Source organism: Monodon monoceros, unplaced genomic scaffold (assembly GCF_005190385.1).
Source record: "Monodon monoceros isolate NGI ecotype Baffin Bay Population unplaced genomic scaffold, NGI_Narwhal_1 Super_Scaffold_7, whole genome shotgun sequence".
Classification (NCBI taxonomy): Eukaryota; Metazoa; Chordata; class Mammalia; order Artiodactyla; family Monodontidae; genus Monodon; species Monodon monoceros.
Window position 1 is genome coordinate 57810554 of NW_021703784.1, and position 24654 is coordinate 57835207.

General features: G+C 45.0%; 1 protein-coding gene across 1 annotated transcript in view; it reads left to right on the forward strand.

Moving 5' to 3' along the window:
• Window positions 1-24654, forward strand: part of CLPB (ClpB homolog, mitochondrial AAA ATPase chaperonin) — a 145562-nt gene that overhangs the window by 59148 nt on the left and 61760 nt on the right. Inside the window, exon 5 of the mRNA XM_029208953.1 lies at window positions 16947-17075. Within this exon, the coding sequence (XP_029064786.1) occupies window positions 16947-17075 (129 nt within the window). The remainder of the gene's footprint in view (window positions 1-16946; window positions 17076-24654) is intronic.

A 24654-nucleotide genomic window follows, 5' to 3' on the forward strand; every position in this document is an offset into this window, starting at 1 on the left:
CTCCGGGCCTGGAGAGTGATGGTTCTTTAAAATTGTCTCAGGGTTCTCCTCTCCTTACCAGTCTAAGCCTTTAACTCCTTCTTAAACATATTTTTCTTTCCTTTTTCCATTTAAAGATACCTCATTCATTTATCCATTCAACCAGTATTTATTGATTGCCCACTGTATGCAAGTCACTGTACCCAGCTCGGGGTCATTCTCACTGATGAAGTAGACAGAAACAAAAGAATCCTGTGGTTCTTTTTTTCTTTGGATTGGACTGACTTTTTCATGGGAAGCTACCTGACTTGGGGATGTGTGAGGAGGTTAAGTAGAAGACGAGGTACAAGCCCCTTGTCCAGAGTGTGTCTAGGCAAATTCACAGGAAAGTCACAAGCTCAGCAAAGTTCTTCAAAACACAAGCAAAGCATAAAGTCAGTGCCAAAGTCCATCAAGTTCACTCAATTTCTAATAGATATTTCTGTGGGGTTCAGCCTGTGCTCAGTACTGAAGGGAAGAGTGAGTTGTAGTTTGTGACTTTGGCAAGACCTCCCTAAACCCCCATAATATATCCCTTGTCTACCTTATCAGTATTATGTGAAGATGAAGAGATAAAGTATGTGATGTGTGAATTGTAGAGTACTCTACGGTTGTAATTGCTTATTAGTTTTGTTTATTTATAATTGAGCATGCACTTACTGAGTGTCAGCACTCTGCCAGATGCTGGGAATAAATAAAAATGGATATATATGATCTAGCCCCTCAATATATATGATCTGCTCCCAGTCAAGTAAGAAGACAGACCTGTGAACAGGCACCACAGTGCAGAATGATAAATGCAAAGGTTGATAGATGTACAAAGGATATAGGTAGCACTGGTATAGGTAGTGATGCCCTCTATCTGAAGGCAGACTGATATCTGGGAAGTGTCACAGGGTAAGTGACTTTGAACTGGGTCTTAAGGATGAGTCAGAGACTGCCAGGCAGACTAAGAGGGGTGGACTTTCCAGGTAGAAGGGATAACACATGCAGAGATATGGGATAGGTGACAGCCACTGGAATCATCTGCCACAGTACTGAGAACAGCAAGAAGTAAGACCAGAGAGGGAGGCAGGGTTCTGTGTGGGAAGGACCCTGAAAGGCAATTCTAGGGAGCTCATAGTGTTTTCTGAAGGCCATCAAAGGATTTTAAGTAGGAGAATGCTCAGTTTACATTAGCATTTTAGACGGACCATTCTGATGGGGTGGGGATGAATTGGAGAGGAGAGATTAGCAATGTTTGGGGGATGATGGATCCCTTTGAGAATTGGATGAGAAGTCATGCTCCTCTCCCTCAAAATGCATTTCTCATTTCTGGGGATTTCTAAAAGAAATCTTTGGGAATGGAGAGAATAGGTATTAGAAAAATATTAGGAGGAGGTGGAGTATTCAGTGGAATGTGGGAATTGATGGAAAAGGAGGCACCCATCTGTCACCTCGGGTTCTGCTTTGGGTGAACTGTTAGATGAGTGGGTCTGTAGTTCAAAGAAGTCTGGCAGCATTTGCTTGGTAGTTAAAACAATGAATGTGACTGAAACTGTCTAAGGAAAAGAGTTAAAGGGAAGGGATAGGAGGACAAGTCCTTCACTCAGGGTATCAGCATTTAAGGTGTGGGGAGGAAAGAGGATCCAGGCAAGGAGACCAAAAGGTATCAGAGAAGTTTCTCTCAGAGAGGCTCTATATCCGTTCTGCCTGCTCAGAATGGGCACAGCCTAGAGAGGAAAGAAACCTCTTTGCTGAGACTTAGCTGTCGGTTGCCCCATTTCTAGTGAAACCCTTCTCCTGTTTGACATTTGGCATTGCTCTAGCAAGAAGCCTGCTCAACTGGCACATTACTGTATCTTCAGCTCTTGTCAAGGTTGGTGTTTCTGGGTAGAGAGCAGGTCTGCTGGTGCAGGTGATGTAGGGATGCTTGGCCTTATTGGTCTGACTGTTCTGTCCATTCTCTCCAGTTCTCAGAATGGCATCTTCAGAGGCACAGTGGTATCCTGGAGAAAGGTCAGTCTTCAGTGCCAGGAAGTAATGGGTCCTCTGAGCTCTGTCACCAGCTGTGTGATCTTAAGCAAGTGGCTTAAGGTCCTTGAATTTAGGTTTTCTCATCTGTAACATAGGGATAACAATACCCATCTTAAAGGGTTGTTTGGATGACTAGAAATAAATACATGTAAAGCACAGTAGCATGTGATGAAGAATTTCTGTACAGAGTTGGGTCTTGGATCAGTGTAAGGCAGGAAACCTGCCTTGGAGGTACTGAGCAACTCACCACTCAAGGGGCACTGACAGAGGCTGGCTGTCCGCCCATCAGGGATTTTGTAAAGGGTCATTAGATTATATAGCCTCCAAGGTTCCTGTCAGCCATGTGATTTCTAAGGTTCTAGAAACTTTAGGCTCATCGTCAGAGCAAGTAATGTACTTAGAAGAAGTAGGATTTGAGCTGGACTTTGGAGAGTGAAGAGGAGGGGAAAAAAAAGAAAAGATTTTCTTAGCAGGGAGCACAGCTTGAGCAAGGCACTTAGAGGGGACACGTGGAGGGGAGCTTAAGAGATCACGGCTGCTTCTCTACCAACTCACTCCCTGATCTTGACCACATTCCATTCAGTGCCTTGAGCCCCACCCATGCCCACTCTAGGAGAGTTCCACTTGTGGCTGGCTGATGGGTGGTGGGCCCCAATCCTCAGGTGGAGGAGGCAGTAGATTAGACGTAACAGTAAACAAGTCACCCAGTCAGGGATGCTGCTGGCTGCTTGTAAGTAACTGTTATAAACATTGGGTGTCTGGGGCTGTCAGAAATGCAAGTGAGCCCTCTAAGCTCCTCCCACGTAGACAATTAAAACAATAAAACATGGCAGAAACGTGGCCAGAGCAGGCTATAAATCAGCTTCTCTTCTCAGCTCCAAGTGGCGGCTGTATAAAGATGAGTTGTGCAGAAGCTGGGTTGGCACAGGGCCCTTCTGGGGGTAGAGGGCCTGGCTTTCCTGGCTGAACCTGCCAAGGCCAACCCCACCAGCCCAGTTGGCCCTCTTCCCACAGCTCCAGGGGCTGCAGGTCCTGACCTGCTCCAGCTGACTTCCCCATCTCTGTGTCTTCAGATGGGGGACAGGATGGTGCAAGCTGGTACATCACAAACCAGTGGACAAGTGCCCTGGAGTTCAGGAGATGGCTAGGAGTCCCCGCCAGCGGTAATGGAACTGCTCTCTATAAAATTTCTCCATCTCCCCAGGACATGCTAAGGAGTAGTCTTACCCTAGCTCATCTGTTCACTATAAGTTAACACCTAGCACCCACTGCATGTCCAGACCTACCCAGGCAAAGCAGAGAGAACCTGCGCCCTTGGAGACAAACTCAAATGGGAGTAATAAGGCTCCCAAGGACCTAAGAATCACCTAGAGAGCTTGTTAAAACACAGATTCCTGCCACACCCCAACTCCCAAGATTCTGATTCAGTATGTCTGGGGTAGGACCTGATATTTTGCATTTCTGCATTTCTAACAGGCTCCCACTCTTGAGTAGATGATCTAGGCTACTTGTGCTTGAACTGCTTTAAAAAAACTCATCTGGACCTTCTCCTCCCTGGAAGAGACCTTTTTTATTGCCACTTTAAGTTTCATTCCTAGAGCGTCTGTGTGTTTAAGCCATGGTATTATGGGTGTACAGAACACTTAGTAGCTATGACACCTGGAACAATTTTCTGTACCTCTCAGAGGCTGCATCTCCTTATTTGTAAAATAAAGGTTATTGGGAGAGTTAGGGGTAGTATATTTATCCCTAGCCTAAAACGTAGAATATAGAAGGAATTCCATTAATGTAAATTTCTGTTTTTATATCATCATCTTTGTCCTCATCATACTCTTATAAAACTTCATTCAGAGTCTCTGTCACAGCCTTCCAAATGCTTTTCAGCGGTAGCAAACTGTTATCTGCAAAGAACCAAACATTATCTCAGAGTCCAAGGAATGGCTTGGCTATCACCTAACTGTGTGACCTTGGGCAGTTCTCTTTAGCTCTCTAAGCCTTGATTTTCTCATCTGTAGAGAATAATACTTTTTATACCATAGGTTTATTATAAAGATCAAATTGAAGTACTTATGAAATATTTGAGAAAATACAAGGTATCATGCACATATGAGGTATCAGCGAGAATGATAATTAATAACAATAAAGATTGACGACATGACCAAGACAGTGTTTGACAAGGGTCCAGTCAGAGGTGCAGATAACAAGGACTATCAGAGCTCAGAGAAGAGAATCTCTGTCTGAAACATCAGGAAGTAAAATGATATTTGAGCCTCAAAGTATAAGAAGGTTTTATGGAAGGGCCTGCAACTAAATGTGAATTGGGTGTGATCAGAGAAGGGGTATGTTATGTCCAAAATATTCAGGGGTGGAAAACAGAAAAAACATATTTCAGGGCAGCAAGTAAACTGGTTAGGGTGAAGCATCTGTACAGCAGAAGATTCATTTTAGAGGGTAATGAGCAGTAAAGGTGCTGCTTTAAAGAGAGTAGGCTGGGGCCAAATCAAGATTCTTGGACCTTATCCTTTAGGCAGAGAGGAGTCTTGAAGGTCCTAGGGGAGAAGGTACTGCAGGAACTGATTCCTTCCAGAGTAGAGAAGCAGGGGGAAGTGGTAATAATAATAGTAAGATGATGATGATGACGATAGCTACAGCAGCAGGTTATGTTTATTGATACTTACTGTGTGCTCACAGCAACCCTGTGATGTAGGCACTAAAGGAAACTGAGGCAGAGAGAGGATGCCAAATGCTAGCAGAACTGTCTCCTGCCCTTGTAGGAACCCAGCAACCATATCAGCTTGTATGTGCCCCACACTTAGCTCAGAACCTCTGACTTGTCCGAAGTCTTGGAAGGCTTGGGGATCTGCCAGGCCAAAAGCTGTTTGGGCAAGCTATTATTTTTAATAATGTCCCTGCCTCTTCCTCATCATTGTCAGAGCCTTGTCACACCTTCAGTGCCAGTGGTTCTACATGTCATTTCTCAGCAGTGTCAGCCACTACAGAGTCACTAGGATGGACAATGCACTGTCTATCCATCAGGCCTTTTGGTCAACTTCAAGATTAAGTGTAGCAGCCAGTTAGGTTAATTGTTTCCATCCTTTTAGCCCTCCAAATCTATATATACATTTAACTAAGAGAGGGAGATAGACTAGTTGACATGTTTTATTAAAAAGAATAAATTCGACACATTTATGAAAATAAGAAAAAAGTGGGATGGGGTGTCAAAGAACTAGTCTTATGATTTTTAACTGATTTACATATTTTGTGTATAAATATTTTTTCATCAAAATTTCCAAATCAGGGATGGGTCCCACACACCACACAAAATATATTAGAGACATTTATATGGATAGCAGGAAGGGAGACAGAGGGCTGAAATTTTCCAGGCACCCAGTGATTGATGGGGGCCGAGGCTCCCCCTGACGCTTTATTGAGTTTCCGATGATTATCTCTCACTGAGACATTTTTTACAGATGACGGTCGAGCTGTCACAATGGACCATGGGGGAAAAAAACCCAACAATAATAACACTTTAATCATTTTACCGCACTGCTCCCTAGTATCTCAGATTCATCTTCCCTGACACACGCAGTTCATTATTCTGCCCCTCCCTGGATGGGAAATAAAGGAAAATAAATATATATGTAGACACAGTTACCCACATACATACACACACACAGAGTATATATAAGAGACCACCCCAGAACCAGAGAGGGGCAGAATTTATTGTTCTTTTTGCAAGTGTTGAGGTTTATTAGTAGAGATGCTGGGTTGGCTTGGAATTGGCTATTAATTACAGCATTTTGTATTTGTTTTTTATTGCGGGCTTTTAACATCTTAAAGAAAAGGCAGAGGAGAGGCAAGCAGGTGTAGAGATGGGGAGCACAGAGGGACCAAGTTTAGCCAACCAAGTAGCATGGCTTGCTGAGAGGCAGAGAGGTCAGACTCCTTCCTCTTGTTGCCAGCCCTGCCCAGAGGATCCCTGGACCTGAAAGAATACTGCTTTGGTTAGGATCAGGGTGGGGGCAGGGGAGTAGGAGAAGGTGAGATCAGGGTAATTATAGGACAGATCAAAGGGACTCTAGATACCTGTGAGCATGTTATTCCCCTGAGAGTTAGGAGAGATGGGAAGTAGTGGAAGTTCAAACAGACTGTTGATGGGTCTGTAGATAACAGAGTAAAAGATAACAGAACAAGTAACAGATTCTTAAGAGTTTGCCCAGCTCTTTGATTTTGATGGTGTGCAGGTGAGACATGGGCTCTGGAAAGCTCTACCTGGGTCTGTGGTCAGAGGAGGGTCCTGGACCAGAGAGGATGCTTCTAGGGCCACAGGCAGGGTGAACAACCTATTGTCTTAAGGTTCCAGGCCAACCTTCCTGCTCTTCCATTTCTCTTTCTTGGAGTGAGAGAAGATGGACTTGGGATCCCAATGGGAAGGCTGCCCTTGATGTGTCTCCAATAGAGTAAGTGCTAGCCCAGTCTTCTCTTTAATTCATCAAACCTTTCTGAGCTCCTACTACAGAAAGTGCCAGTGCTCATGCTACACTATGATAAGGTGAGCCAGGGTCCTCTTCTTAAGGAGAAACCTTCCAGTCTATGGGCAGAGAGCATGGTGTTTGTGAGAACCATTTTTAAGCGGGGTCTAATCCTCCAGCCATAGGCCAGCCTAGATGACCGTTCTCTACAAGGTTAAAGAGATCTATAAGACACAGTATCTGTCCTTCAAGAACCTGTTTTCTGCTTGGAGAGACAAGCGTAACATCCATTCACTAAAGAAGTATTTATGGAACACCTGCAATGCTCAAGAGTGTATGCATGAAGCAATCTGAGAACACAAAAGACTATGTAAGAGAAAATGTTAATTAATTTGATGTGGACTAGACAGTACTAGAATGCAGAGAGGAAAGGGAGATCAGTGAAAATGAGACTTCTTGAGCTGTAAAGAATGGGTAAAACATAGATAAATAAAAGGAAGAAATAGTGAAGCCATGATATCACACAGAGAAGAGAGTAAAAGCCTTGGAGTTGAACGGACTAGCTCAGTCATTGACTACCAGTATGACCTGAAACAAGCTACATAACCTCTCTAAGTGCCAGCTGCTTCATTTAGTAAATAATAATAATAATAATAATAATAACAGCCCTGTATGATTCTTTCAAGGAAAATAATTGTAAAGTTCCTTGCACAGTGCCTGGCACATAGTAAGTGCTCAGTAAATGGAAGCCATTATTTCCTTATTACTTCAAGAGTTTTATATATATATATATATATATATATGTATTATATTAATATGTATATAAATATATTTTTAAATATATTTTTTAATTTTTTGCTGCATTGCACGGCACGTGAGATCATAGTTCCTGAACAAGGGATCGAACCCATGCCCCCTGCAGTGGAAGCACAGAGTCTTAACCACTGTACTCCCAGTGGTTTCTGCTTGGAGAGACAAGCGTAACATCCATTCACTAAAGAACTTCACTCTTGGGAAGTCCCCCAAGAGTTATATATTTATGTAAGACTCTTAGTCCTGGGATATTAGCCTTCAGAACTCACCTGTGACCCTTCACTGAGTATGAAATGGGCTCCTTTCAGTGAGCTAGACATATTCTTCAGTATTAGTGTAAGAGGTGATTCTGGCCATGATTAGAGTGGCATCAAGAAGAGGAAAGGGCACAATAATAAATTTATTACCATTTATTGCATCCTTACTACATCAGGCAATGTGCTCAGTCCTTTACATTTTTTAATGTAACAGTTTTATTGAGATTTAATTTACATACTATACAGTTTACTCATTTAAAGTGCATAATTCAGTGGTTTATAGTATATTCACAAGATTTGTGCCACCATCACCACAATCAATTTTAGAACATTTTCATCACCCTGTAAAGAAACCCCATACCCATTATCAATCATTCTCCACATCTCTCAACTCTCCCTAGCTCTAGACAACCACTAATCTACTTTCTGTTTCCATAGGTTTGCCCATTCTGGACACTTCATATAAATGGAATCATACAATATGTGATCTTTTGTGGCTGAATTCTTTTTGACTTAGCATGTTTTCAGGGTTCATTCAAGTTGTAGCATGTATCAATACTTCATTCCTTTTTCTTAGCTGAATAATATTCCATTGATGGCTATACTACATTTAGTTTATCCGTTCATCAATTGAGAGTCATTTCAGTTGTTTCGACTTTTGCTATCATGAATAATGCTGCTGTGAATGTTTGTGTACAAGTTTTTGTGTGAACATAATGTTTTCAGTTTTCTTGGGTTTATATCTAGGAATAGAATTCCTGGGTCATATAGTAACTCTATGTTTAACCTTCTGAGGAACTACCAGGCTTTTCCAAAGAGGCTGCATCATTTTACATTCCCACCGGCCATGTATGAGGGTTCCAGGTTCTCTTCATCCTCACCAACACTTATTATTGCCTGTCTTTTTCACTTTAGCCATCCTAGTGGATATGAAGTGGTATCTCATTGTGGTTTTGATTTGCATTTGATGGCTAATGATGTTGAGCATCTTTTCATGTGCTTTTAGGCCATTGTGTGTCTTCTTTGGAGAAATATCTACTCAGATTCTTTGTCCATTTTTTAATTGGATTTGCCATTGAATCTTGTGAGATAGGTGATGATATCTATCTTGCAGATGAGAAAACAGATTCTCAGAGATGTTAATTTGATCAAAGTCATACAGTGAGTTTTGCTTACCAGTCTGACTGGCTCTGACCTTTATGCTCTTCCTAATACACAGCGCTGCCTACTGAGGATTCATGGTAGGATCACCAGGGTCATCTCATGGAGGGGGGTCTCTCCAGCAGGAAGGGAGGAGTTGGAAGTCTATTTGGAGACATTAGGACCAGGTAGGAGAGCCTCTGAAAGTCAAACAGAGGAATATGGATATATTACAAGTTCCAGGACAGCAGAGGACATGTTAATTTAAAAATCACCATTTCCTAGATGCAGCCATTTCCTGTGCCCTTCACTATATCACATCATTTCAATTTTCACAACAACCCAATTCAAAGATATTAATGCTTCCATTTTACCAGGGAGCAATTTGGAGCTCAGCGGGATGAAATAATTTTCTAGAGTCACTAGGATTAGAATCCAGGTCTTTCCAGCTCAATATTCTGAACTCTTTCCTTTCAGAGATACTTGGTAAAAGATAGATTCTTTTGATGTTATTTGCAGCATTTATAAGATCTTGAGGGCAGAGCCTGTTCATATTGCCATGGCCCAGCCCGTGGAAAGTACGTAACACTTTGCTGGATAAACAAGGAAAAAGACTAGAGTATATGCTATAGAAAGACCTAATTCCAGTTGGATTTTGGCAGGGAGAGGAGGTTTGAGTGAGATATTGGATGTCTCCAGTATCCCAAGACTTGGTGTCCTGGGGGCTTTGCTCTAACTTTCTAAACATGGGCCTTGGGAAGAACATTCTGGTACCTAGACATCCTTGGCTTCCCTAGAGCAGATCAGGCATTTGGAAGTGGGATGGGTTTGGCCAGCCTTGCATCTTTCTTGTGTTCATGACAAGATTAGAATGGGAAGGACCCTCAGAGACCAGACCCTCAGAGACTAGTCCAGTGCTGCTCAGAGTTTTCTGTGAGGAGCAACACAAAGGGCTTTTTCAGCTCTGCATTTCCAGGCCCTGCCTATTGAATCTAAATTGCTGAAGCGAGGGCCCAAGAATCAACTGTTTTGTTTTTTTTTCTTACAAGTTACCCATGTGATTCTGTTGCCACTGAAGTTTAAGAGCCACTGATGTGAAAAAACTCCTCTACTTTAAAAATAGGGGATCTGAGGGGCTTCCCTGGTGGCGCAGTGGTTGAGAGTCCGCCTGCCAATGCAGGGGACACAGGTTCGTGCCCCGGTCCGGGAAGATCCCACATGCTGCGGAGAGGCTGGGCCCGTGAGCCATGGCCTCTGGGCCTGCGCGTCCGGAGCCTGTGCTCCACAACGGGAGAGGCCACAACAGTGAGAGGCCCGTGTACCGCAAAAAAAAAAAAAAAAATAGGGGATCTGGGACATGAAGGGATTGAGATACATATCAAGTTTAGTGAAAGCCATTTTTGAACCCAGTTCACTTTTCTCTTGGTCTGTTGTTTTTGCTGTTCCCCATGCTGCTTAATTCATCAACAAAAACCACTGCCTGCGCATAGCTTTCAGGATACAGTCCAAACCCCTCTCAGGATCAGGCCTCTGCCTGCCTGGGCAACTTCATCTGTGCCCACTGCTCCACCTGCCTTCACTCAGCATTCCAAGTTTACTGAAGGACTCCCAGTTTCTTGTATGGGCAGGTAATGCAGCCTTCACCCTCTGTCCTTTGCAAGCACCACTTCCTTTCCTGGAACACTCTTCTCTACCTCATCTTCCAGATAGTTTTTCTGGGAGATTCCTCCCCAAGCCACATGACATGTGCCCTGTCTTTGCTGCCATCAGACAGTTTGCGCACGTGCCTTTCATAGCACTCACTGTGCTGAGGTGCTCAGTAGTGGTGTGCTCCAGGGCAGGGGGTGAATGAAGGCTCCTGTGTGCTCATTGCTGAAGATACGTGAAATACTGAAGTGATGCTGGGTGAGATACATACAGAAAATGTTATGAACTAGTTTCTGTCATCCATGAGGAAATTAGGGAGTCAGAAGGGAAATTTTAACACAAGAAAGTATTACAAGAGCTGTTATAAGACGATCAATAAGTAAGTGGTAAATGGATACACACAATCAATATGATAGGCATCCAGGGCAGAGCAGGGAGGAAAGGACTTCCTAGAAGAGGAGGCCTTGAATTGGGCTTTAAAGAACAGTTAGGATTTGGAGAGGAAGGAGGATCATCCAGGCTGTGGAAGGAAATAAAGAGCCTTGCCCTCCCCAGAGATGGTCTCTTGGTGACCCAGCACAGAGAGTCTCCCTCTTGCCCCATCCCTTGGCTGAAGATCAACACAAGAGGCAGAGCCAACAGTGCCCGCAGAAGTTGAGGCAGCTTGCCGATGCTGGCAGTAGGAGTAAGGATTTAACGAGGTGGTAGATACACAACACCTTGTGGGGAGGGAGCTGTGAGCCCAGAGGCTTCTTCCTGGAGACTCTTGGTAAGAATTTAGCTTAGTCCCTGAGATTCAAGCCAGGTCCGCTGATGCTGGGGTATGTGAGGCTTGAGCCTGTGGGCACTGGCGAAGCTGTGCAATATGGACGATGGAGGCAAATGGGCTCAGGACCTAGTCCTGGTCCACCACCAATTAGCAGTCCAAGTTGGGCAGGCCATCCAACCTCTTTACCTCTGTCTCCTCTGTTCAATAGAATAATATTTGACCTATCTGTCCTAGGTTGACCTGGGGTGAGGAAACAATTGCATTGAAGCGCTCTCTAAACCATAAAGTGCTGCACAAATGTAAGAGGTTATCCTTGTGTTTGTCAGGTTAGTCCTAAAGGTTCCCTCTCATGGAGACATGCTCATGTTTTTAAAGGCACTGCTACACACTCCATGACATTAGATGGCATAAGTTCCTGGGCGTGGCGGGTAGAGGCTGAGCCTGAGGGAGAGACTTTTAGCTAGGGTTACCTTTCCTCCACACAAGGCAATGATAATAAAGCTTTTGTTATCTGGAGACCACTCATTTTGCCCCACATGCCTTTTTTCAGTCTCCTCCAATAGTCTTAGCAATATGAGGACAGAAGCCATGTCTGATTCACTTCTGCATCCCCAGTGCCTACCCCAGGGGAGAAAACAGCATTACTAAATGTTTGTGGTAATGTTTTTAAAAATCTGTTATCAGATTTTATTCTCATAATACTTAAATATTTAGTATTCCTTAAATTACTGCTTGTCGTGCCCATTTTACAGATAGAAGAACTTAGTAAGTGGCAGAGCTAAGATTCAGGACTGTGTGACTCCTTTACCTTAAATTACTGTTTCTTATTGTGGGGGGCAGTGGTTTGTTTTGTTTAGTTCAGTTTTGTTCTGCAGTTTCAGCAGTGCTGAGTAGTGGCCAAGCTATAGGAAGGGCTTTGGGGACAACTTTCACCTCTGCTAACTCCTTGGCACTGCTAAGTGCAGGGAATCCTGCAGAGTGTACGTCAGGTGCACACCTGCCTCGGCACTCAGACTGACCCTGGCCACGGCACCGTGCCATAGACTTTGCAACATCAAAAGGCAGAGGTGGGAGCAGAAGGATAACAAAGTAATGCTTTGTCATTCTTCCTGTGGCCACAAGGGTGAAGGGACAGGAATGGCTGGCCTGGAGGGGAAGCAGGAGCCTGAGCCCATCTCCCCCTGTGCTGGAGACAGGCTGGTAGATGTCTTTGGGGAGGGGATGGTTCACTGGCTGAGGACCACCTGTAAACGCCGGGCCTCAAAAGACCACGGTGGTGGCCAGCTGGTGAGCCAGCCTTGGACGAGTCACTTTAGCTTCTGTGGGTTTGCTTCTGCTTTCTCTGTGAGAGCAAGTGAGAACATGAGGGTGCATGCTGCACACACCTCCTTCCCACCTTTAGTCTTTTTTTTTTTTTTGATGGAGAAGAGTATGAGATCTAATGATCTGGGGGTTTCAGCAAGATATCCTGGGTCAGGGCTTCCAAATCTGGGCGATGAGGGGAAAAGAGCTTACTGTTAAGAGCATGAAATGAGCCTAGCTGACCTGGACTGGGTCCTAGCTCCACCGCTGACTGACTGTGGCACCCTGCTGAACTTCAGCTTCCCCATCTATAAAATGGGGAGAGTGAACTTCCACCTCACAGGGTCGTTCTGAAATAAATAAGTAAATGAAGTGCTTTACAGATTGTTATGCACAACCCAGTTCCAAAGAGTGTTCCATGGAACACCAGTACTGCAGGATTTTAACAAGGGTTGGGTGGAAAGAGGCTGTCAGACATAAAACTGCTGAGTAATGCCAAATTAAACAGATGGTTCTTACTCACAACTGTGCCTTTTGGAGGGGAAAAGTGCATGCAGCGTTCCCCAAACCTCTTTTCACAGAGAGAATACACTTTTGGAAGCACAAGACTAGACAGTAAGGATAATAGCCGACATTGACTAAGAGGTACTGTTAGGCCCTGTTCCAAGCCCCTTTAATCACAGCGTCTCATTCAATCCTTACAATATCCCATGAGAGGGCACTGTTATCATCTCTGCGTACAGGTAAAGAAACTTGGCATGGAGAGGTTAGGTGAGTTACCCAAGATTACACAGTCAGTAAATTCAGAACTGGGACCCAAACACAAGTGGTCTGGCTCCAGAGCTCACTTTTTTAACAGCTGCACTCTACTTCCTCTACTAAATACTGCTGGCTGGCATTATTATTATTATTCCAAAAACAAGGTAATATTAGGGCCTTATTTATGTATTAGGTATGCATTTGCTGATTCAACAAGTATTTGTTAAGCACATATTTATGGTCAGACACCATACTGGGCACTGGGATACAACTGTGGGGAAGACAGTCACACTTCCTGTCCTTATTGCGCTTTTGGTCTAGTGGGGAACGTAGTCAAGTAAACAGATGATTGCAATGGAGTGGGTAATAAATACCATAATTGGGAGATGCCTAAAGTGCTAGGGAAGCTCTTGGGAGGAGTAACTACCTCAAACTCAGCAAGAATCACTAGAGGAAATGACTTTTAATCAGAGGCCTAAAAATGAATTAGAGTTAGTCAGTTGAAGGCATGGGAGAGGGGGAAATGTTCCAGGCTGTGGAATAGTATTTGCAAAATCCAAGAGGCAAGAAAGAGCATTAGGAAGGGGATGGTAAGTGATGAGACCTCAGAGGGGAGCAGGGGCCCTCTTCATGGACATTCCTTATTAGCTGGGCTGTGACACTGCCACTCTGCTGATGTTTGTCCCTGAACCAAATAGACCAGCTGTGTCCCTTGAGTTCATCTACTTTTTTATGGTAGGCACCCTGTGTATAGCTCTGTCTTGCACTCGTGAAACAGTGTTATAATTTGTCCATTCAGTGGTCTGATTCTTGCATTAGACTGTTAACTTCTTAGAGTCAAGAAGTGTGTCTTATTAGTATATCTCCAGAAGCTACCACCATGCATTGGTGTTCATTAATGATATATTTTGAATGAATGATATATTTCCTTTGTAAAATGGATTATACCCTTCCTGCTTTCTTGAACCAGCTATCACTTTTCGTCAGGTTCATCATTATATCTAGCAGTTAATGTCCTATGTGGCAATTCAGTGGTGCCCTAGGGGCTCTTGAGGCACTGTATTCTGTGGCTTCCTCTTTCAGCTTTATATTGTGCTGTTCTTTTCCCTCCCTGCCGGGTCAGCACTTGATTGTAATCAGTGTACTTGATTCTGAAGACTTCTCCCTAGCCTTCTAGTTTGCTTCTTCTAATCTGCAGTGGGCTGGAAACAAGATCCCTTACCATGATTTGATGAGACTGTTCATGACCAAGAGTTAGTCTCTGAGTTAGATCCTAAAGGGCTCTTATGAGAAAAATGCAGATGCCATTGCACAACGGACTTACACGTTAGCTAATCAGAGGCCTTCTTCCTGTTTTCCCTGCTCCAGGAAAGGTCAGATAACACTCCAGGGGTGGGGGTCATCAGTCAGGAGAGCCTCTGACTGCTACAGAAGAGCTGATGGACCATTGATTCACCAGACCACAAGAAAGTGTGGTCTGTTCCCCAGTTACACACTCCAACAACTTCATTTTGACCAGACATTTGAAATGCTTCCACCTAAGTAAGCTTATCCGGTATTAGCTACAAACCTCAGGCTGATCTCTGTTAGGGCAAGTTCCATAGAGAGTGTGCTGGCACCTTCACTTGAGCAGGGAAAGAAGAGGGAGTAGGAGCCAAGGCTGGGACCAGAACATCTGGGCTCTGGGCTCTGATTCCCTCATTTGCAAAATGAGAGTGACAGCATGCTGTGATGAGGAAAAAGGGTGAGGACTCAGATTAGACCTGGGTTCTAATCCTCACTTAACTACTTATTAGCTCTATGATCTCTGTGCTTTAGCTTTCATCTATAAAATGGGAATTATAATACCTACTATATAAGGTAGTTAAATAGATTGTGTGAAATGACCATGTCAGCCAGAGTAGAGGAAGGTCAGTAAGTGAAATCTATTAGGATTAGGAAAAGGCATGACAGTCTTCTGGCTTTTGGGACTTTAAATAGCAAGTTCAGTTTTGTAGGAGGGGAAAATGCATAGATTCCATTCCAAGACAGCTTGGAAAAGAATGGTTTCAGAATTGTCTGGTGCTTTTGACTACATAGGCAAGGTTATGAATTACACGCCTTTATCCAGTGGGAGGTAGGAGGAGCCTGCCCTCTGCAGGCCCTATGCCCTGGACTCGGGGAGGAGTGGGTACAGGTAGGTAGGACCCAAATTCCTCCTCCAATGAACTAAGCTCAGGAGGGAACATAAGGCAAGAACTCCAATAATTTCTGCATGAGGCAGAAAGAAACCCCATCACCTAAGCAGCATAGGTATCGTTCCACGGGGGCTCGGTTCCCAAGGGAGGGCCCAGAGGTTGGGTAGCCTTCCAAATATTGTCCACAGTGGGGCCATTCAGGACAAAAAGCATAAGTCATGACTGTCCCAGGTGAACAAGGACATGTGTGGTCACCTAACCTAGAGTGATGCAACTGGTTTTAGGTTCTTTTGTATCAATTTGGAGAGAGAGAGTCACTAATATTAGCACTAGAGTGAGCCTGGGGGTTTTTGGTTCTTTGACACATGAAGTGCTTATTCTTCCTACCTTCAAAACCAATGTTCACAGTACATTTATTAAGGGAAAAAAAGCAGATTACAAAATTGCAATGTAGTAAATTCCAGTTTTGTAGGATATATATGCAGGTATAGCTATACCTATAGATACAGATGTAGATATAGATATCAGAGGACATGTACCAAAATACTAAATGCAGTTTCTCAAGTTGCAGAGATAATGATGCTTTTTCTTCTTTGTACTTTCAAATTTTAATGGCTTTTATAAATTTTAAAATTTCTTTACGAAATATTAAATACTCACTAGATTGTAGACGTCTTCAGAGCACAGAGGAGGTATGTTACTGTTCTGCTAAGAACAGCCTCTGTCTCTTTCCTGACTTGTCCCATGTCTTTTTTCTTTTCTTTTTTTTTTTTAATTTATTTTTGGCTGCGTTTGGTCTTTGCTGCCGTGCGTGAGCTTTCTCTAGTTGCAGTGAGCGGGGGCTACTCTTCGTTGTGGTGCACGGGCTTCTCATTGCAGTGGCTTCTCCTGTTGCAGAGCACGGGCTCTAGGCGCGCAGGCTTCAGTAGTTGCAGCACGCAGACTCAGTACTCGTGGCTCGCAGGCTCCAGAGCCATGGGCTCAGTAGTTGCAGTGCACGGGCCCAGCTGCTCTGCGGCATGTGTGATCTTCCCGGACCAGGGCTCGAACCCGTGTCCCCTGCATTGGTAGGCGGATTCTTAACCACTGTGCCACCAGGGAAGTCCCTTGTCGCGAGTCTTACCCTAGCCTTCTTTTCTTCACCTGGATAACTTCTCTTCACCCTTCAAGACTGTCATCTTTTGAGATCCTCTCCATGCCCAAATTGAGCTAAGCTCCCTTCTGGCTTTCTGTATCATCCCGTTATACCTATAATGGCATTTATCTCAATACTGTAAACATCTGTCTACTGTCTGCCTCCTTTGTCCGATTAGGTCAGGGACCATGTCTGATTTATTTCCGTGTCCCCAAGTGAATCCTATCAACATAATGGATGTCAGTAAACATTTGTGGATGGGCTCTGTTTTACCTCCTCTTTCCCAGCACAGATGGCCAGGCACATAGTAGGTGCCATTATATGTTTAGTAAGTAGGTAGATGAGTGAATGAGGGAATTAAAATGCCAAGAGAAAGAAGACGAGGTTGGCAGCTCATGGCATTTGTTGCTAATGGAAGGATTTGTGTTGCTGTCCCTCTAGTCCTGGTCACCCGAGAGGATGACTTCAACAACCGGCTGAACAACCGTGCCAGCTTCAAGGGCTGCACAGCCCTGCACTATGCTGTCCTTGCCGACGACTACCGCACCGTCAGGGAGCTGCTTGGTGGAGGTGAGGTTATGGGTGAATGGGGTGGGGCGGGGGGGCAGGGAAAGAGGGTAAGGACTTAGCAACCTCTCTACCCTGGAAATGCCATGCTTCCCCAGAGCCTTGTTACCCTCTTAGAGCTGGAAATGCCTCGAGGGTGCCTGCGCTTCATGAGAGTGGCTGTGTGCATGTGTGATTTGCCCTCATGTGGCTGGAGTGCGTTCTTTGCCTGTGATTGTGTGAGGTACCATGCCATCCTGCCTGTCTGCACATGCTCTGAGAGTTTTCTTGATGGTTGCTCTCCCCCAAAGTGTCCTGTCTTCTTCCCTGTGACCTCCAGAGCAGGGCTGGTGGACCAAGGGGGAGACCCTTCAAATCTCTACTAACCCCAGTCTCAAAGACATCTTCCTTGATCCCACCTCCACCCTAGTCTAAATTAGGCTCCTTCCGTTACTCTGGGTCATGGTACCCTACTCTTTTCTGTCATCGCACTTGTTGCAATCTGGAATTGTTTTTGTGTGTTCAGTAGCCTTTTCTCTAACCTGACTCTGAGCTCCCTGAAAGCAAAGGCAAGAACCATGGCTGATTCATTCCCAGCACCTGGTAAAGTACCTGGCACACAGTAAGCACTCAGTAACTCTTTGTTGAATGATTGAATACCCTTCCTTTAGAGAGCATTGATTTAATTGGAGGGATAATACATACCATCCCCAGACTCAGGCTAGTCTGGTCCTATCCAGGCCCGCTACAGAGTTACCTGCCACCCTGTCAGATGCCTCCCACGCAGTCACTTTCCCTCATCCCACTCCAGCCTCTCCTTGGAATAGGGAGGGAAGCATCTTGCCAGGATGTGTGGTGCCCAGGCCCCAGAGTGAGTAAGGCATTGACTGCCTGTTTATGCCCTCACTTACACTTCTTAAAGGTTTAGGGACCCTCTCTTGGGCCTGGACGCCAGGGTATTCCTTGTCAGTGGTCATTCTTCATAGAACCTGGGAGCTAGAAGGATCCTCAGAAGTCCTCTGGGTTACCCTGATTGCCTGACTTCTCTTCTCCTGGCAGAAACCTCTCCAACAGCTGGCTGACTGGCATTTCCTTGGATTCTCTCAGGGACTCAGGGAATCCTACTTCTTCCCTAGGAGTCCATTCCATTTTAGTTCTTCTCTGACTGGTTGAAATAGATTCTTTTAAATGAGGTGTGATTTTCTTCTCTGTATCTTCTGCCAACCTGTCCTTTGCAGCCAATCACTTTTTCAAAACCCAGTCTTCAACGAAAGTTCTTTAAGTCCCAGAGCCTTTGCCTCCCTGGCCCAACCTCCCCAGATCATTTTCTAGTCCTTGTCATGTGATTGGACTGGAAGGATTTCTCAGTAACCCTCAAATCCTGCCACCTTGCATCAGCCCTAGCCACACTCACTTCAGACTCAGGCCTGGCCCATATCCCCAGCCTACAAGGGACCTACCTGCCCCAGAGCAGCCAGAGTGTGCCTTGATCTGGGGCATGTACATTGTGAGGCGCAGGACTGCTCACAGATGTGGTGACGGCGCCTGGGATGACTGATGCTTTTGGAGCAAGAACTCATTGCTCTCAGAAGCAGAGACTTAGAAAATGTCCCCAAGCAAGACGCTACTCACTTTGTCCTTTGGAAAGCTCTCCGACGAGACATCTGTAGCTAGGAATTGCAGTGTTCACCATGGAGCTTCTCTCTGCCATGCCTTAAAATCAATCAATACCCCCAGCTATTGTCCAGTGGTTTACATTCCCTGCTTCCCCTCAGCCCCTAAGCAGACAGGGAATTCACTCTAAAAAGATTCCTTCTCCCCAGCCTTCCAGATCGAACACCTTTGAAATGAAGAAACACAGGCCTTTTATGAAGCACCCCTCCACACTCACCCCCCAGGCCAAGGCTGGCCCTTTGAGCCATTCCAGGGGCATGGTTCTTGCTTGTTGACTTGGAACAGATGCCCTTAGCCCCCACCTTTACAGTTCACCCACCTGCCTTTTTACCCAGAATCCATTTACACCCCCTGCCCTAGCCTCCCAGCCTCAAGGGCCAAAACCATTAACCCACTTATTTCTCCCTTCCTGACCTGAACAAGTGGCCATCACTCAGGGCCTGCAGGCTTGCCAACTTCTGACCTCCCTCCCCCCTTGACCTCTCTTGGTCTGCCTGTGTGTGTGACCAGCCAACCGAGAGGCAGGATCCTGCTCCCTTGTCCTAGGGGCTCTTGTCAGTGACATTTCCGAAATTTTCTGACCTCAGCTGACCTCCTCCAGAAGGTTTCAGGGAAGGCAGGCCCTGCCCTCCTGACCATCCAGCTTTTTTAGCCTATATTTGCCACCGGCTTTGCTACAGCACCTTAGAGGCTTTCTCTGTGAGATCCAAGGCAGGTTTAGACACAGGGCCAGCCTGTGCTCACGAGGTCAACACCGAACCCTTGTCCTTGAAATTGCTTAGTCCACAGGGATTTAGGGCCCCCAGATCTTAGAGGAATAGAGCTAGAGGGGGCAACCGCGCTTGCCCTCTGATCAGCAGTCCCCACGTGAGAGCTGGGGGTGGGGGGTGGTCCAGGCAGCAGCATCAGTCTGGTAATGTGGGAAGTTCTCTGACCTCTTAAGAGGCAGCATGGAGTAATAAAAAGGACTTTAGGCTTCAGAGTCAGACCAACCTGGGTTTGAATCCCAGCTTCCCCAGCTACTAGCTCTGTTGGCTTGGACATGTTACTTTAACTCGCTAAGCCTCAGTTTTCTTGTCTGTAAAGTAACACCTGGGAAATATCACAGTGATTAGTGGGCATAAGGATTAGTGATGACATCTATAAACGCTCCTAGGTGCTCCACGATTGTATAAAGAAATCAAACTCTCACCTGGCAGCTGTAATCCCATTCCTCCCCCATGAAACCTATACTCCTACCTAATGGCTTCTTAATTCTGTTTCTGCCCCTCAACTTCCCCACCTTGCCTAAAACACCATCGTGTTCCCTCTCTTCTCAGCTAGATCCTCAGACTCTTCAAGGATCTACCTCTAAGGAAGCCTCTCCAGGTGGTCTGGTCTACTCTGATAGCACCGCCTCTGAACTCTTCAGTGTTGGGCTGGGTGCTTAGCACAGAAAGGCCCTTCTTCATCTTCGGGAGACCCTGAAACATAGTGAAAAGAACACAGTCTTGGGGATCAGACAGACCTGTAGTGTGTCTGATCTCAGCTCTGTAGTGTGACTCTGGGTAAGCCAGTTGCCATCTTTGAGACCATGGACCTCAGGGCATCCTAAGATGGATCTGGCAAACTGTCCCTGACCCTGAGAGAGGCTCAGACTGGTAGAGGAGACAGACATGGAAACAGGCAGTGACAGCAGGCAGATGCTCGAGCAGGGTCCTGGACAAGGGGCTGTGGGGATACCGAGGAGGAAATACCTGCTTCTGCCTGGTGAGCAGGGAGGTGGAATCAGTTACAGAAAGCTTCCCAGAGGATGGCGTGCTTCAGCCTTATCAGGGAGAGTAATAGGAGTTTGCCAGATGGATTTCTGTGGAAGAGTTCTGAGTTCAGTAGTGCCAGTTTTCTACTCCCAGCCTCCACAGAAAAGTGGGTGCACTGGCTTCTGTGGTTTTCATCTCTGAAGATGCTGCTTCTGCCTGGGTTGCTGGCTTATGAGCAGGAAGGCTCTGCTTCAGTACTTGACTGCCAAGTACAAGAAAAGGTTGGAGGAATGAAGGAAGGGCAGGACAACTGAGAAGACAAGTAATTAGAGAAGATGGGGGCCTCCTTCCTCAAGCCCCTGGAGCTGACTCATCCCAGTAGTTCCGAGGCTCTTTAGGTGCTTTTGCAGCTTTTTCCTCCCAGGGATGTGATCCCACTGCCAGATTGATTTTCCTAAAACATATCTCTTGTCACGCAGCCTTTCTCAACCAGGGTTCCTCTGGAAAATTAAGCTCTAATGTTTTAAGGCATCTGTTGCACACAAGGAATTAATTTCTCTCCCAGGCATCTAAAGTGGTACGAGTTATGTACCATTCTTGAGAGAATTGAGAAAATCATTACTCAAATAATTTCCCAGTTGTGGTTCAAAGGAGAAACCCCAGGTGAGAAAGATCACAAGGAGGGAGCATAAACTGTGGAGTCAGGATCTGAATCCAACCCTGCCCTTAATAGCTGTGTGTCCTGGCTAAGCTGTGACCGCTCTGCAGTTCTCTTTCCTCATATGGAAGTGGGAGCATGCCACCTACCATCTAAGGTTTTGTAGCATTGGGCATGTGTAGGTTCTACAGAGTAAGCACTCTACATATAATATCTGTTATTTACTTGAAAAGCACCCAGTGCTCATGTATTTTTTTTTAAAAAAAGGAATCCTACCCATCCTAATTTGTTAACCTGGTTTTAGAGTTGTTCTAGTCTGACCCTCACTTAGCTTTTTTTTCCCACTGCTGCCCTAATACTCCAGCTACAGCGTAACGTGGCTTCTGTGTTCCTACCTCAGTGCCTTTACTCATGCAGGTCTTTCTGCCTCTCATTTCCCTTCAAGACTTTGTTTCTCAGCCTAGTGGAATGCTTTCTACCAGCCAGTCCGCAGCTCTCATGCCACCTCCCTTCTAAAGTCTTCCCTGTTCCCTGTGATTTGGGTCCAGTCCCCGCTGCTAGACTGAGATCATTTGAGGGCGAGGGTTATGTCTTACTTTCCCTGCCTCCTTTGCCACAATGCCCTGCACATAGTTTAGTACATATTTGGATGTGCCGGAATCTCCAGAGCCACTGTAGATTTATATGCCATTGGAGATGTGGTGTCTTTGCTTCCTGGCCTACTTGCTCTGAGTGTCATAATATATCTGGCTTTTTAGAGCTTCATGTATGAAGCTATCTTCCTTCTTTTAGTCACAGTGCCCCTGCCTTTTCAGCCACCAGTGCTCATCACCTCAGAAACACTGGGCTTTATGAAACCTAATAGCATCTTTCCCAGGGCTTCCCTTAGCCTCTTTCCTACCTACTTTCTTGCCCTTCCATGTCCCTCTGCCCAAGTACAGGGCTCAGTTGTCAGTGTTAACCAGCTGTCCTTAAATTCCCAACCATTGCCGCCTGAGGCAAGGAACCTTTCCAGTGCTGATATCTTCCCTTTAACAGCCTGTTATTTTGTTGTCGGGGCTAGAAACTTAGAGCTCCATTCCTTGTTCCACTTCACTGTCTGCCCATCTGGCTGCACTGCCAGATGTTGAGGGGATCGGTTTTGCCCCAGGCTGTCCTCTATGGAAATGTCACCCTCTGATTCTTGCCAGCAGTGCAGGGAAGGAGGATGAGCACTGGGCTGAAGATCAGACCTCCTGGCTCTGCCACCAGCAAACCCTATCTGCTTTAGGCAAAACCTTTCTCCTCCATAGTAAAATGGAGAAATTAGTGTGGCTGATTCCAAGGACCCCTTCCAGCTCCCGCATACGGTACTATGTAACTCCTGGGCGAGTCTTCTCACTTATTTTTCAAGCGCTTATTGAGCATCTCTCCTGTCATAGGCTTCACCCTAGGCACCTGGGTAATAAAAGATGATCCAGACATGGTCTTTACCCTTAAGGAACTCATAGGTCAGTGAGGAAATCAGACATTTTAGCAAAAAATTGCTATCTGATGTATTAATGGAGATGTATAGAAGGTGCTGATGGATCACAAAGAAAAGACCTTTTAAATCTCTGGGGAGAGCAGGGAAAGCATGGTATAGGAGATGATGTTTCCACTAAGTCTTAAAGGATGCATGTGAGTTTACTGGGTGGATGAGGAAGAAAGGCAGAGGAAACAGCATGTTCAGAGGTATGGAGTAGAAAGCAGCATACTTTATTCAGTACACGGCAGGTAGTTCAGAAGAGCTGAATTTATGGGGTTTGAATTGAAGGATGGAAAGCAGGAACCAATAATGAAGGCCTGTAACATAAGATCTGCTAAGGACATAGAACTTTATTCTCCAGTGGGAAACCATTAAGATTAAGGGTAGGGAAGGATCAGATTTATGTTTAACGTGAAAGATGGTTTAGAAGTTTCAAAAATGTCTATCAGTAGTTGAATGGATAAATAAATTATGGACACGCAATGGAATAATAGAATGAATGAATGAACAAATGAACAAATGAACTCTTTCTGTATACAAGAGTTGGATGAATCTCAACAACCTAGCATTTCTGGACACAAGCCAGACATGGAAGAGTACTAACTATATGACTGGACTGATATATAAAGTTCAAAATAGACAAATCACCCAATGTGTAAGAAGTCAGGATGGTGGTTACCCTCAAGAGGGTAGGTAGTGACTGGGGAAGGGCACGTGAGGGCTTCAGAGGTGCATAATGTTCTGCTTCTTTATCTAGGTGCTAGTTATGCATCCACCTTGTGAAAATTCTTTGAGCTGTATCCTTATGCCTTCTTTGTACTTTTCTGTATATATGTTATACTTGAAAGAAAGATTAGAGAAAATAGGGCAAAAATATATTAGGAGGTGCATGATTGGAGAAAGGGAAAATATTTCATTTGAAAGCTATTTTAATTGTCTAGGTGAGACCTACAGCAAGGCAGTTGCAGTGGGAAAGGAGAGAAAGATTGATCCCAGAAAAATTTAGGAGTAGAATCATTAGGATCAGATGGTGAGAGAGAAGGAGTAGTCAAGATCAGGTCCAGATTCTGGACTGGATGGCCGAGTAGGTGGTATGTGCTTGTACTGAGGTAAGGAATACTGGAAGGAGGTATGGGTGGATTGGATGTGCAGAGGAATGACCAGTTTGGTTTTGAACATTTTCTTCCTCCCTCCTTCCCACTTTTAGATTCCATGGTCCAGTGTTCTAACTATTCCCTTGCTTCTCTCTCCCTTCTTTGTAATCACCTGATGAAACACTAGCCCTAGTTAAACCCAATCTCTTTTTACTTCATGTCTGTATCTGAAGAGCTGAATATTGCTGGAGGAAAAAATATCACACAACCATGCTAACTTGACTCACTTTACATTTATGTCCGTGAATTTCAGACTCAATACTGCCAGCCACCCCGCTACACTTCTTGAGTAAAATCACAGTCTTGTTCTGGATCACGAACACTTTTATATACCTTCTTTCTCCTCAAACCTCCAGCACTCGCCTTCCCCAACTCCCAAACTAATGATCTCACTTCACACTTCATAGAGAAAATAAATTGCAGTCATAAGGAAACTACCTTATCTTCCCACCACCACTTCCACCAGCCTACCTGCACCTATACTCCTGTATGCTGCCTTCCTTCTCTGCAATGGAAGAAGTTCCTAAGATCACCTCTGCTTTTGGTCTCAGACTCCTATTTCCTCTCTCTTTCTCAATTACTTTGCTCCTCCGGTGATCCCCTGTCTTTCCTACATTATCCTTTTTCTCCTTTCTGCTGGCTCATTCCCATCGGCATAAAGATATGCCTTAATATCACCCATCTTAAACAGCAAAGCAAACTAAAAACTTCCCTTGACCCCCATATCTACCTCTAGCTGCCACCTCATTTCTCTGCATCCCTTCATGGTTAAAAGTCCTCAAAAAGAAATGATAGCTAACCACTTAATTCACTTCCCCGGCTCCAGTTGTTTCCTCAGTCTCAGTGCCATCATGGCCAAAATATACTTCTA